Raw genomic sequence first — 13,827 nt, 5'->3', positions numbered from 1 at the left:
TTCTGGACAAGAGGAGGTGGGAAAAAGGGAAAGAAAGGAAAGAGAAAAGAAAAGGGGATAATCAAGCTCTTTCAAACAGTTTACAGACCAAGAGGGGGCGAGACTAGGAAAAAATACTTTTTTGGTTTCTGGCAGAGGAATCCCCCTGCTCCCTGTCCCCGGGCCTGCAATGAAACGTATGATGCAGGACTTACCTTCGAAATCACGTCCAGTGGGGAGAACCCCCCAAAAAAAAAAAAAAAAAAAAAAAACTATATCCATGAGAAATCAAAAACACGGCTCAAGTAGGCAAGAGCATGCGAGTGATGCCTTCAGAGACTCTGAAGGGTTTGAAGAGTCGACGGTTGTGCCTCTGGCCTGTTCTGAAATCAGCCCTCCAAATAGTCACGAATCAGAGATTTTGCACCCCGATTTAAATACCGAACTTTCTACGTTATATTCTAGCCCTGTTTTGGATGGCGCAAGTAATAATAACTCGCACATGAGCCCTTCAGGCCCAAGAGCGAATATCAATCCACCTCTGGCGCCAGCTTCTAATAAGGGGCAACTCAAGGATAAGCCTTCCTACCTTGTTTCTGGTTGTACAAGTATCAAAGGGGGAATAAATGAGAAAGAGAAAGAAAAAGGGGCAAATGGGCTTAAAGAGAACACACAGGGTAGACCAGCATCCTCTAATATACAAATGGATTCTACGTCAGGAGGACCATCCCATAATCTATGTACTTCAGTATTCATAGGCGGAACTGCTCACACTCGGGTATATCAGGCTTCTGTACCTACTTTAAAACTAACAGGAGTAGCGGAAGACGCGAGCACAGTGGAAGGCGTGCTTGGGAAAATCCTGGAGGAGCTATGCACAATAAAAATTTCACAAGAGTGAAAGGACACTAATGAACACTTGAACCAGATAAATGTCAATTTAACCCTTCTCTCTACACGGATCTCACAAGCAGAGCAAAGGGTGTTGGACCTTGAAGATCCAAAAAAACCAACAAGTGTCTGAACTCACAGGTCCAGGCGGAACTCGAGGAACTACAGCTTAAGCTTGATGATTTGGAAAATAGATCTCGACTGTCTAATTTGAGATTCATGGGAGTTCCAGAAGGGACAGAAACATCACCTTCGGTAGCTAAAGTGATCACAGACTTAATATAAAAACAGATACTTCCTGACAGAACCAGGGTTCAAGACGATCTTTCCATTATGCTGCTACATAGGGTCCCGTCAGAGCATAATACAAACTTTAAATATCCACGTACCATTTTGTTTAGCTTTGGGGACTAGAGGATCAAAGAGCAAATACTGTCCAAAGCCATAAGAACGAAAAACTTTAAAGAGGGCAACGACTTCAGCTTTTGGGTGTTTTCCGACATATCTTTTGCAGAAGCACGACGACAACAGGAATTTGTCGGGCTTATCGATGATTTTAAGAAACCTGGGGCCAATTGGCGAAGCTTAAGGTGTTTCGTAAGGGTCAGGCTCACGTTTTCCAGAATGTGCAGCAGGTGAAGGATTTATTTGGGCACATTAAGACAATCATTGCAGCAATTATATGTAGTTGTAGATATAGTCGATAACAGTGTTTGTTGTTATTAGAAGTGTGTGTGTATATATATATATATATATATATATATATATATATATATATATATATATATACAGGGAGTGCAGAATTATTAGGCAAATGAGTATTTTGACCACATCATCCTCTTTATGCATGTTGTCTTACTCCAAGCTGTATAGGCTCGAAAGCCTACTACCAATTAAGCATATTAGGTGATGTGCATCTCTGTAATGAGAAGGGGTGTGGTCTAATGACATCAACACCCTATATCAGGTGTGCATAATTATTAGGCAACTTCCTTTCCTTTGGCAAAATGGGTCAAAAGAAGGACTTGACAGGCTCAGAAAAGTCAAAAATAGTGAGATATCTTGCAGAGGGATGCAGCACTCTTAAAATTGCAAAGCTTCTGAAGCGTGATCATCGAACAATCAAGCGTTTCATTCAAAATAGTCAACAGGGTCGCAAGAAGCGTGTGGAAAAACCAAGGCGCAAAATAACTGCCCATGAACTGAGAAAAGTCAAGCGTGCAGCTGCCACGATGCCACTTGCCACCAGTTTGGCCATATTTCAGAGCTGCAACATCACTGGAGTGCCCAAAAGCACAAGGAGTGCAATACTCAGAGACATGGCCAAGGTAAGAAAGGCTGAAAGACGACCACCACTGAACAAGACACACAAGCTGAAACGTCAAGACTGGGCCAAGAAATATCTCAAGACTGATTTTTCTAAGGTTTTATGGACTGATGAAATGAGAGTGAGTCTTGATGGGCCAGATGGATGGGCCCGTGGCTACATTGGTAAAGGGCAGAGAGCTCCAGTCCGACTCAGACGCCAGCAAGGTGGAGTTGGAGTACTGGTTTGGGCTGGTATCATCAAAGATGAGCTTGTGGGGCCTTTTCGGGTTGAGGATGGAGTCAAGCTCAACTCCCAGTCCTACTGCCAGTTCCTGGAAGACACCTTCTTCAAGCAGTGGTACAGGAAGAAGTCTGCATCCTTCAAGAAAAACATGATTCTCATGCAGGACAATGCTCCATCACACGCGTCCAAGTACTCCACAGCGTGGCTGGCAAGAAAGGGTATAAAAGAAGGAAATCTAATGACATGGCCTCCTTGTTCACCTGATCTGAACCCCATTGAGAACCTGTGGTCCATCATCAAATGTGAGATTTACAAGGAGGGAAAACAGTACACCTCTCTGAACAGTGTCTGGGAGGCTGTGGTTGCTGCTGCACGCAATGTTGATGGTGAACAGATCAAAACACTGACAGAATCCATGGATGGCAGGCTTTTGAGTGTCCTTGCAAAGAAAGGTGGCTATATTGGTCACTGATTTGTTTTTGTTTTGTTTTTGAATGTCAGAAATGTATATTTGTGAATGTTGAGATGTTATATTGGTTTCACTGGTAATAATAAATAATTGAAATGGGTATATATATTTTTTTGTTAAGTTGCCTAATAATTATGCACAGTAATAGTCACCTGCACACACAGATATCCCCCTAACATAGCTAAAACTAAAAACAAACTAAAAACTACTTCCAAAAATATTCAGCTTTGATATTAATGAGTTTTTTGGGTTCATTGAGAACATGGTTGTTGTTCAATAATAAAATTAATCCTCAAAAATACAACTTGCCTAATAATTCTGCACTCCTTGTGTATATATATATATATATATATATATATATATATATATATGATAGGTATTGTGCTTCCCAGGGCTTAGGCTCTAAAGTGCCCTCATTTTTTAAGGTTGGGGGAGGGGGCACGGGGGAGTTCAGGGGGTTGGGTGCTGGGTTGGTCACTAGGGGGTAAGAGATCATTGGGAGGATGAAAGCGGGGCCATGACGGGTAGAGGCCCTTTTGATGGATTGGGGACACTCGCTGCAGATATAGGGAAAAATGCAGGTGAATTGCAGATGGTCATATCCGTTTTTTGGGGACAGAGCAGGTAGGTGGGGGTAAAGTAAAGAACACAAAAGTGCCAAAAATTCAAAACCATTCAGTGTCACTGGGGTCATCTAATCTGAGCCAATGTTCAAACAGGGTGAATGTTGACCTTCCCTTCCTTCTTTTTCTTTCCTGCTTTGACAAGCTATATAGGGAGATAAGGGATGGATGAGAATAGGGTAAAATTAGCCTCATGCAGTTTGAATGGTGCCAATAACAATGTAAAATTACAAGCGATACTGAAGTGGCTATAAGCTTTTAAGTCCAGGGTTATTACATTATAGGAGGGGATTTTAATATCATACCTAATATCTATATAGATACATCACAAAAGAACAAAACACAGAATAAACCAAAAGTATCTCAAATGCTTAACAAGCTAGCTCCGGATTTAGCATTAATTGACGTTTGGCGGGTTGAACATCCTCAGGAAAAGGAATTTACCTGCTTCTCTAAAAGATACAATACTGCCTCAAGGATCGATTTCAGCTTAATCTCATATGCTTTGGCAAGACATGGGTCGGGTATACAGGCCAATCCCTTTTCGGATCATTCCGCCCCCTGGGCCAGCATAGTGGGACCTAATAATCAGTCACATCACCCGTACTGAACCATGGATAAATCTCTCTTGACAGAGCAAGGTTGGATTATATCCCTCAAAGTATCAGTCGCAGAATTTTTAAATATAAATAAAAGGGTCAGGCTCCCTCTTTAATATATGGGAATCCACCAATAAAAGATATTTAAAAAAAATATATATGGGAATCCACCAAAGCCCACATACGAGGCGAGGCAATCTCATTCAAAGCTCATTTAGGGAAGGTAGTTAGGGAAAAAAAAAAACACTACACTTCAACAAGAACTTGAACATATGACAAGGCGGCATCAATTAATAGGTAATAAGGAGACAGCTTCTTCGCTTGAAAGAGCCCAGACTAGACTAAGGGATTTTTTTACGTCTCGTGAAATACATAATTGGCACACAAGCTTTCAGAAGTAGTATGAAGAAAATGAGCACGTGGGGAGATTTCTGGCTTGGTCAGTCAAAAAAAATAAAATCTAATTCCAATTTGATAAAAAAAGATCTGATGAGGAGCAGGGAATAATGGTCAATCAGCCTAAAGAGATAGTCTTTTTCTCAGATTATTAAAAGCTCTATACTGAGACAATACAAGCAAATACATCGGAAATTGAGCACTACCTAGACTCATTGGTATTGCCAGGGTTAGGCCAAGGAGCCCAAGCCTTACTAATTGCTCCCATCATTCTCTCGGAACCAAAGGAGGCAATACCGGCTGCACCCAATGGGAAGGCCAAGGGGAGGATGGTCTTCCAGTGGAAGTAAATAAGATTCTGGAAGCCCAAACAGCCAAAATATTAGTTGATATATTTAATGAAATATTAGAAGGGCGAAGGGTTCCATCTTCATTTCATTCTCCAGGGCCACAGTGGTTAGTTTTTACAAAAAGGAAAAGCTACCGGAAAACCCAGGTTCATATCGCCCGATCAGCCTTCTTAATCAGGACTACAAGCTATTCACAAAGATTCTAGCTGTATGTACAGCCCAAGTGGCACAAGGACTTATCCACGAGGATCAATGCAGCTTTCTCCCTGGAAGGCTGTTGTCTACTAATAACAATTTCTTGGTACAAGCAACTGATTATTTTTCCCAAAATAAACATCCGGCAACAATCATAATGCTTGACACTGAAAAGGCATTTGATTTAGTCCAATTGGAAGTTTTGTTCATGACCTTAGAAAAGTCTGGGTTTCCAGGGAAGTTTATTCAGACATTACATAATTTGTATTTGGGAGCTCAAGCTACGGTCTTAATAAATGCACAAATAGCAAGATTACTACATATAACACAAGGTACGCGGCAAGGCTGCCCTCTTTCACCGGTACTTTTTGCACTTTTTATTGAACCATTGGCAGCAGCAATCCGACAAGACAAACACGTACTCCCCACTTCCTCAAGCACACCCCAACTTAAATTATTCGCTGATGACATGATTTTATATCTCCAAGCAGATACACGCAATATCGTCAGAGCATTTTCAAAGAATAAGATTTTTTCGGACCTGGGCTGTTATAGAATTAACTGCTCTAAATCAGAAGCTCTTTTATATAATGCAGAGAAAACAGTTCTACCAGCGGATATCCGGGTCCAATCCTCAACTTCTGGTCCCATTAGATACTTAGGGATATTTGTGTCCAATGATTTTTCAGATCTTTTCCAGATAAACTACCTAAGTACTTCTAAGAAAATACAAGGTCTACTTCAGAAATGGCAAACATCTTTCATGACGATCATAGGGCGGGTAGCATTGGTCAAAATGATGATTCTCCCTTTGGTTTTATTTATCTTCTCAAGCATAATCTTGAGAGTTCCTCAACATTTTTTAGGGAAATAGATTCTCTGATTAGACAATTTATATGGGCCAATAAGAAACCGCGTCTCCAGCTAGAAAAGGTAGTTCTTACAGTGGAAAATGGGGGGCTGGCACTCCCCAATATTAAACCTACTAAAAGGCACCGTTCTTAGATTGTGCTTCAAAGACCACAACATTGCCAAACACTAGCTTTTATCTTAACCGCATGTTAAGAGACAATGGCATACAGCTTCCCTGATTCCTTAAACAACCCGCCTTCCAAAACATGTGAGGTACAAATTGCCGGTAATGATTCAGCCCAGTAGGTTGTTGATACAGGCAAAATACCAAATCTGTAGGATGTATCCATCAGTTAGACTTCACGATTCTTGGATGCTATTCTTGAACTTAACCAAGGATATGTACAGAAATGGTCAGAAGCAGGTGGGGAGGGGGGGGGGGTTTTGGAGCTTTGCTGATTTTTTTAATAGGGGATCACATTAAAACATGGACGCAGCACCTAGCAGATAAAGACAATATCTCGGATGATCTTAGGTTTTCCTATTATCAAATCCAGCATTTTCTACAAACAATGGAGAGAACAACCGAAAGCCCTAGCTCTACTATTGTTCAGGCCTATTTTGGGAATTTATTAGGGATACGTAACTGGTACAGAAGACTCAGTATAGGGCACACATCTGACATAATCCCTAAAATATTACTTAAAATAGAAAACCTCACTGGATGTAAATTAGAAATACAGCAATGGAAAACAACACAATAACTTAACATAAAAGGACTCAGGGGGGCTTATTTAAAAAAAAACAAAAATGCATTTTATTCTAAATGGGTGCTTTATTATACTCCAGCTAGATTAAAGGAAATGTATCCTGAGACATCTGGCTCCTGTCCGCGCTGTCAGGCGATTCAGGGGGACTGGCTTCATATGAGCTTCACATGCAAATACCTCACAACTTTTTGGGAGAAAGTATTTCAGAGGATCAGTGTCTTGATTTCTTATAAATTGTTCCAAACCCGCTGGGGGCATTATTTGGCATTTCGCAACATCCAGCCTTGCCTATTCGCTCCAAGCAAATTAGATTTGCTGCTACTTTAATAGCCAAGTCATTAATTCTTCAAGCTTGGAAATTACCAATACTCCCTACTTATTCAGCATGGGGGGAAGAAAATGGAAGCGGTGTGGGAAAGAGAAAAGTTATATGCTCAATGGGTGGGAGCCTTGCGTAGATTTGAAGGCATATGGGGAGAATCTAGGAACGACTAAGTGAAATGTAAAAAGGCTGATTATTGTTTATTATTTCATTGTAAAACGTTATGCTAAAGATATGATTGGAGCCCAAAAGAATTTATGTTGTGTAATTACACCTGCAATAAAAGATGTAAAGAGAAAAAAAAAAGAAAGGAACAAATTAAATGGCTTTAAGCACACAGAAGAAGTAGACTTAAAAGTATACAAGAGGTTCTGCGCTCACGCTCAACCTAAACACCGGCATCTACATATTTTAACAATTCAAACAATTACATAAACCACACAAGTTTGACACAAATATGGGGAAAATATGTTTTTACCTATTAGTTCTGCCACTGCACTAAAAGGCCATGTGTGACTTGTAGAATTTGTGTGCAAAAACTTGGGGCACAGCTGAAAAGAAAAGAAATGAGATGTTTCAATGCAACAATAACACAATAAGGAAATACAGTCAAAATACACAAACCAAATGTTCTGTAAGTCGCTTATAGTTTCTTTTGATAACCAAGAAAAATAGTTACTTACCTGTAATGGGAGTTCTCCAATATCAATGTCTTTTGTAGATCCCCATGTTTGAAAAGTCCCAGACATCTATCTGGGAGTCCCACAGTAACATTACAACAGTAGTCCAATGTCAACACAGCCTACAGGCTGTAATCATGGTTCTTAAATAGCCTGGTCATGTCATTTTAAAACAACCAAACTTGAGCCAATCCAAATTAAGGCTCCATACTGAGAGGCCACTATTCTTCAGATTTCAAAGTACTTGTGAAGGACCAGTAATGTTAAGTGAGCCTCTCGCAGGGAAGAGAATGGGATGTATGTGAATTTATTAAAGATATCAATACTGCAGAACTGCTTCACAAGTAAGTAACTTTTTTCTTCTCCACTAGTGATCTTTAATAGATTCCCATGCTTGAATCAGAGTAAGAAGCAGTAGATAGCACTCAGAATAAATAAAGTCAATAGATAGAGGGAAATTACAGTACGCTCATCTCAATGAAAAAGAGGATTTAACACTGATTGGCATATTGTTCATGTTTCCATCTTTTAGATGGGAATGTTGTGTAAAGGTGTGAATTCTGCCATGTCACTCCTCTGCATGTATCTTGTAACGACACCCCTGCAAACAGAGGGGTGGATGCCACAGCACTCCTGTTAGAATGAGATGTTACAGCACTGTGCAGTAGACTACCTGCATTTGTGTGGTAAAAATGAAATAGTAGGTGCATCCCATGGAGCTATACACCATTTAGAAATGGCTTCTCCCTTGTTTAGAATCCCAAAAGCATTTAAAGATCTGACTTCCAAAATTTTAGTCCTGTCCAAGTATAATTTCAGACATCTTTTTATGTCTACAGAGTGTACGTTTCTCTCCGGAACTGTGCTTGGACTTTGAATTGGTTCATTTAAGTGGAGTCTGAAGTAACTTTAGGTATAAACTTCTGGTTAGATCTCAACATTACCCTGTCACAGCAAAATTGAAGTTAGGGCTCTTTAATTGTGAAGGTCTGTATTTTGCTGACCCTCTGCACTGGTGGTCATATAAGTTGCAACAGGACTGTGTTGAGCTGCTAAAGCACAGGATGAGTCCTTATAGGAGACCTGAGAAGCCCTTTTATGAACCCCCTATCAGTACATACAGAGGGTTTGTTAAGTTCTGTTCTGAAATGGGAAATAGGTGCTACATTCTAAGACCAAGTAAGTAGGGGACAATTTAATGTGGCATTGCAGATGTAGGGTGAAAATCTTGCGATATGCACCAATTTTCCATATACCAAGGTACGTTTTGTTTGCTGAAAAATCTCACCAGCTATATTCTACAGTCTTCTGATATGTTCATATTGGAAAACGTGTAAGCAAATGTCCCTGACAATGCTATTGATAGGGTATCCCTCACAACCATGGTAACATACGCCTACTTGCATAGTGCTAGCATTATTGATTTATGCTTGATAGAGGTTTGGTTTGCCCCAGATAAAGATCAATGTCAAACTGGGATTGATGCATTTCAAATTCATGACATCTGTACGCTGAGACACAGGGCATCTGCCCAGTTCTTGCCTACCACGGTAGACTCAAATATATAGTACGTTCAGTTCAGCTGCCCATGTCCAAAGGAGTGTGCTTCCTTCAACAGGCTGTTCCATCTTGTACCTCCCAGCATGTAAGGTGGGAGGAGTGAGCTTTTCAAAACAGGTGATCCAGTTACTCTTCAAAGAAGAATTGAAAACGCAAGTGTACTTCGTGAAGGTCTACTAAATGTATTCCTCCAGAGTCCGCCAACCACTGATAGCTGGGTCTTGCATATGTCCCATTCTTTCAAGGATGTGTTTGTAGGCAAAATAAACATTGTGGGCTGTATTAAAAACAGGAGGCATGTTGTTGTAAGGGCCACCTTTGTCCACTCTAACAAACTTTCTCTTATCAATGTTATTGTGATCTTGCCTTCAAAGGATCTCTTTATTGGACCACCAGGAGATCCAGACCCTCATAGAATACAGGAGAAAGTCATGCCTAAAAGGAGTTTGAATTTGGCACACTGTGACCCATTTTATTTTTGGATCAACTCTGAACTGTTAAATCTTGCAAATCTGTGTTTTCCTTTTCCTGTGGCCAATTTTGCCCCCAGAAATTGGATCTTAGTGTGGATTCGTTGACAATTTTAAGTATTGACTGTGAGGCCTAACCTCTCTAACAGGGTTAGACATGCCTCTGTTGAATTTCTGCCTGAATTTATGTTGTGCCTTTTATCAGTCAGTCATCCAAAAAGGGAAATATTTGATGGCCCTGTTTCCTTCTATGTGCTGCTACTGGTGACAAACATTTTGTAAATATCCTTGTAGCTAACTTCTGTCAGAATGGCAGCAACCTGAACTGATGGTGGCAACTTGTCACCTGTAAATAAATGTTTTTAAAGGTGAAGGTGAATAGAGATGTGAAAGTATGCATCTTGTAGGTCATGGAACACCTCAATTTCCAACTCCAAATAGATAGCAAATCCACCAGAGGGTTCCTCGCCTACAGACCTCCAGGTCCACACCCCAGTTCCTGCGATGCCATCACCGAATTCATTGCCTCGCTCACCATCGACTCCAAACACTACATCTTCTTCTGAGATGTCAATTTCCACTTAGATGACCTCCACGACACCAATACCACCAACATGCTTGAAAGCGTGAACAACATTAGCCTCATCCAACTAGTGACTGACTCTACACACTAAGCAGGGCACAGACTCGACCATGTATTCACTGCCACCGACAGTCAAGCATAGCCATATCACAGAGCTCACCTGGACAGACCACCCGATAGTCCACATCACCAGTACAGGATCCTCGGGCATGATACCAAGACGCCCAGCACTTCATAGTGCAGCTAGAACAAAGTATCAGAGAGCCAGTGGACAGACACCCTCAATACCTTCCACCCGACACAGCAACCAACTTTGAACAGGCTGTCAAGAACTTCTCCACCTGGATCACCGATTGCGCCAATAGAGTCCCCCCATCAAGACCACCAAACTCACGATAGCTCCAGACAGGCTACCTTGTACACCACAGAACCGAGAACCACGATGCTGCTGCAGCCTGGTACCTGAAGGCTCTGCAAGGACTGCAAGGCCCAGGAGTCACTCTGCTCTAGAGAGCCTGGAGAAGGGACTTGCACTTTTGTAGTCATTGGGGGAGCCCCACAGCCGCGGGGCGCTCCCGGGCCAGGGGGCCCAGTCAGAGCCTGGAGGAGGCTGGGTTGAGCTGGGCCCGGTTTCTTTGAAGCTCCCTTCCACAAGTTAACTTTAGTTTTTTCCTTTGCACAGCTATTGTGGAGCTCCCCTATGATTGTACAGACTGTATGGAGCAGGGGAATTGGGGGAGCATATCCGATCTGTGTTTCTAAATAAGATGGGGAAGAAGAAAGTAGCCTGTGAGTCTCCCGCTTTGTATTTTGCACCCATGAGCACCTTCATAGAAAATATTGGAAAGGGCAGTGGGCAATATCACTACAGAGATAGCGCTTAATGAGAGAAGACTCTCCTTAAACTCCGGCACCAAATTAGATGTATTGCCTGTAGAACAGCTTGGTCTTTCTCTTTTGATTCTGTCCCCATCTAGTACCTAAATGAGTCTACCAGAACTGTCTACTTCACAAATTAGAGGTATAAGTTTAGACACCCCATGGAGTCCTGCAAAGGTAGCCAAAACAAAAAGGCTTAAGTGTGGGTACTCAAGTCATTATGAAGGATGCCTATATGCAAGCTCACTGTAATGAGAGAATGCAGCTTTTGGAGGGCTGTTATCAAAAAATTGAAAAACTACTGCTTAGCAAGCTGGCCCCTTTGTGCCACTGTCTCAAGGCTACTGAAGCACAGCTTGCTCGCTTGGCATCACAGAGACCTCACTCCCGTAGTGCAGATGTTGCGATTCTCACTGATATCCATGGTATAATGGAATATCGATCCAACCTGGGTAGCCTGCCAAGCATGGATAGGGCAAGTGACTATTTGGTGCTTTATTACCAGTCCAACTTGCCTTCGAATGGGGCTGCTCCCTACATCTCCAGAGGCCCTGAAAAGCAACAGCTGAATAGCTAAAAACAGGAGGTGGTCTGTACAATGCCTAAGTCAGTGGGTTAGATCCAGTATCTGACAGTCCCTATCTGTCTGTGCTTGTCAGAGTACCCGCCGCCCCCCCCCCCTTGCCTTACGTGAATACCAGGGGGTCTTACGAGGACCTGTCTGACAAATGCTAGACCGGTTAGCTCGTTACAGGGTATCTGGCAAACTAAATCCTGATGATCAGGAGGGTTGGTTGGAATTGTCAAGGCCTGCTCAATCTAGTGGAGACTGTCAACGTTAATTTCAGATCCCCCTCAGTTGGTGCAGAGGCTTTTGCTTGCCAACTTGTGTAAAGACCTTAGGAGGACTTCTAACATTGTGGTGACGCTCTCCTTCATTTAGAAGTTCACTCTTGCCACAACCTCAGTCCCTGCAGGTGCCCGTCCGGATAAAGGAGGTTCTAACCCCTTGCAAAGTTTGTTTTCAAGGACTTTATCAGCAATACAGGGGGGGGGGGGGGGGGGGTCGCAACCCACATCATAGGATTGTTTAAGAATCCATTTCCTTGTCTCTAATCACTCTGATGCCCTATCGGACACTGACTGACCACTATTAAGGTCATGACCTCCCCAGTCAGGTAGGCTCAACACAGGATACACTGCTCTGGAAAGAACAGATGGTGGGGCATGTGTTGGTGGAAGATGTCCTTAGACACACGTGAGCTGGAACGTGGCAGGTCTTTAGGAGAAGATAACCAGTATACACTAGCTCAATTTTATTAAGGATTATGATATCACTGCTTTTCAAGAGAAATGGACCATCCCTCCCTCATTCTGTGAGATTACCCAACATTCAAAAACATGGCTTAAGATACATTTGGTCTCTCAAAGAACCTAAAGTCACTCTTAAGATCGTAGTGGACAAATTCCTTCTGTTGTTCATGGGCTGCCTGGTGGAAGAGAATGGGGAAAGTACTGTACTCAAGTTCCACTGCCTGTGCATAAGCATCAAGAGATTTTTAAATGAAGCATATTAGACCGGCAAGAAATGCCGATGATGTTTTGACAGACCCTGTTCAGAGGCTAACTGCCAATTATGAAGGGCCCTTGTACCATCCCCCAGTGACCCCAAAGTAGTCGTAGAGGCGAGAAGGAACTATAAGTGAACTATAAGAGATAGAAAAAAAAATGTAGTTAGCAAAGATTGGGAACACCTTCAGCTAGCTGCAGCTGGTAAGTGTAGCAGTGTGTTCTGGACCACAGTTAATAACATCAGCAAACGAGGTAGAGGAAGTTATAAATCAAAGTTCGGGTAGGAAGACCCCAGGCCCTGATAGGGTTCCGATGGATCTTTAATAAAAAAATAAAAAAAAGAGAAATAAAGAAAGTAACAGCGGACACTCGGGCCCCTTGCTCACAAATGTATTCAACAATTCATTTAGTTCTAAAATTCTACAGTCCTGCGTGCTATTGAATATCTATCCTATTTTTAAGAAAGGGGACCGGAACCTGCCAAACTGCTGCCTATATCTCTCATACAAAGCACTGTAAACATTTTTTGACAGTACTTTTTAAACATTTAAGAAATTGGAAAAGCAAGAATAATATTTAGCCCTGTTTCAATATGGTTTTCGACCTTGGCTGTGTATGGTAGAGCAAAGCCTAAATCTGCAATTAATTCTGGGCAAATACACAACAGTTAGACAAGGCTCACTGTACCAGGCTTTCATGGACTTGTCCACAGCTTTTAATTCAGTCAACAGGACCATGCTATGGGTATTGTTGTTGGCTATCACACAAACATTTATCAGTGAAGGTGAGATACAGCCTTTCATTTAGTCTGTGGGGTATGCAGGGGTGCATTTTGGCATATCTTCTTTTAATTTTATATATTAACAATCTATGTCCAATCTTGGAGTTGTCACCACGCCTAAGATTGTAAACCGGTTAGTCCCAGCAGCACTGTACGCCGATGATGCCGTTTTGATGGCGAGAACTCCCAAGAGCCCTACAAAGCCTAGTGGAAACTTTTGTCTCGTTTATGGGCAGCGTAAATTTACCAACTAATTTTGGGAAATCCCACATCATGGTGTGTGGGCCAGGGAAGAAGAATTTGG

General features: G+C 41.9%; 1 protein-coding gene across 2 annotated transcripts in view; it reads right to left on the bottom strand.

Moving 5' to 3' along the window:
• Positions 1 to 13,827, bottom strand: part of MORC3 (MORC family CW-type zinc finger 3) — a 327,051-nt gene that overhangs the window by 271,426 nt on the left and 41,798 nt on the right. For both annotated transcript variants that reach the window (XM_069202531.1, XM_069202532.1), the window contains exon 2: positions 7,477 to 7,549. In XM_069202531.1, the coding sequence (XP_069058632.1) occupies positions 7,477 to 7,549 (73 nt within the window). The remainder of the gene's footprint in view (positions 1 to 7,476; positions 7,550 to 13,827) is intronic.

Source organism: Pleurodeles waltl, chromosome 8, assembly GCF_031143425.1.
Source record: "Pleurodeles waltl isolate 20211129_DDA chromosome 8, aPleWal1.hap1.20221129, whole genome shotgun sequence".
Taxonomy (NCBI): Eukaryota; Metazoa; Chordata; class Amphibia; order Caudata; family Salamandridae; genus Pleurodeles; species Pleurodeles waltl.
The sequence above is the reverse complement of the archived record's forward strand: the minus strand, read 5'-3'. Positions and strand labels throughout refer to the sequence as shown.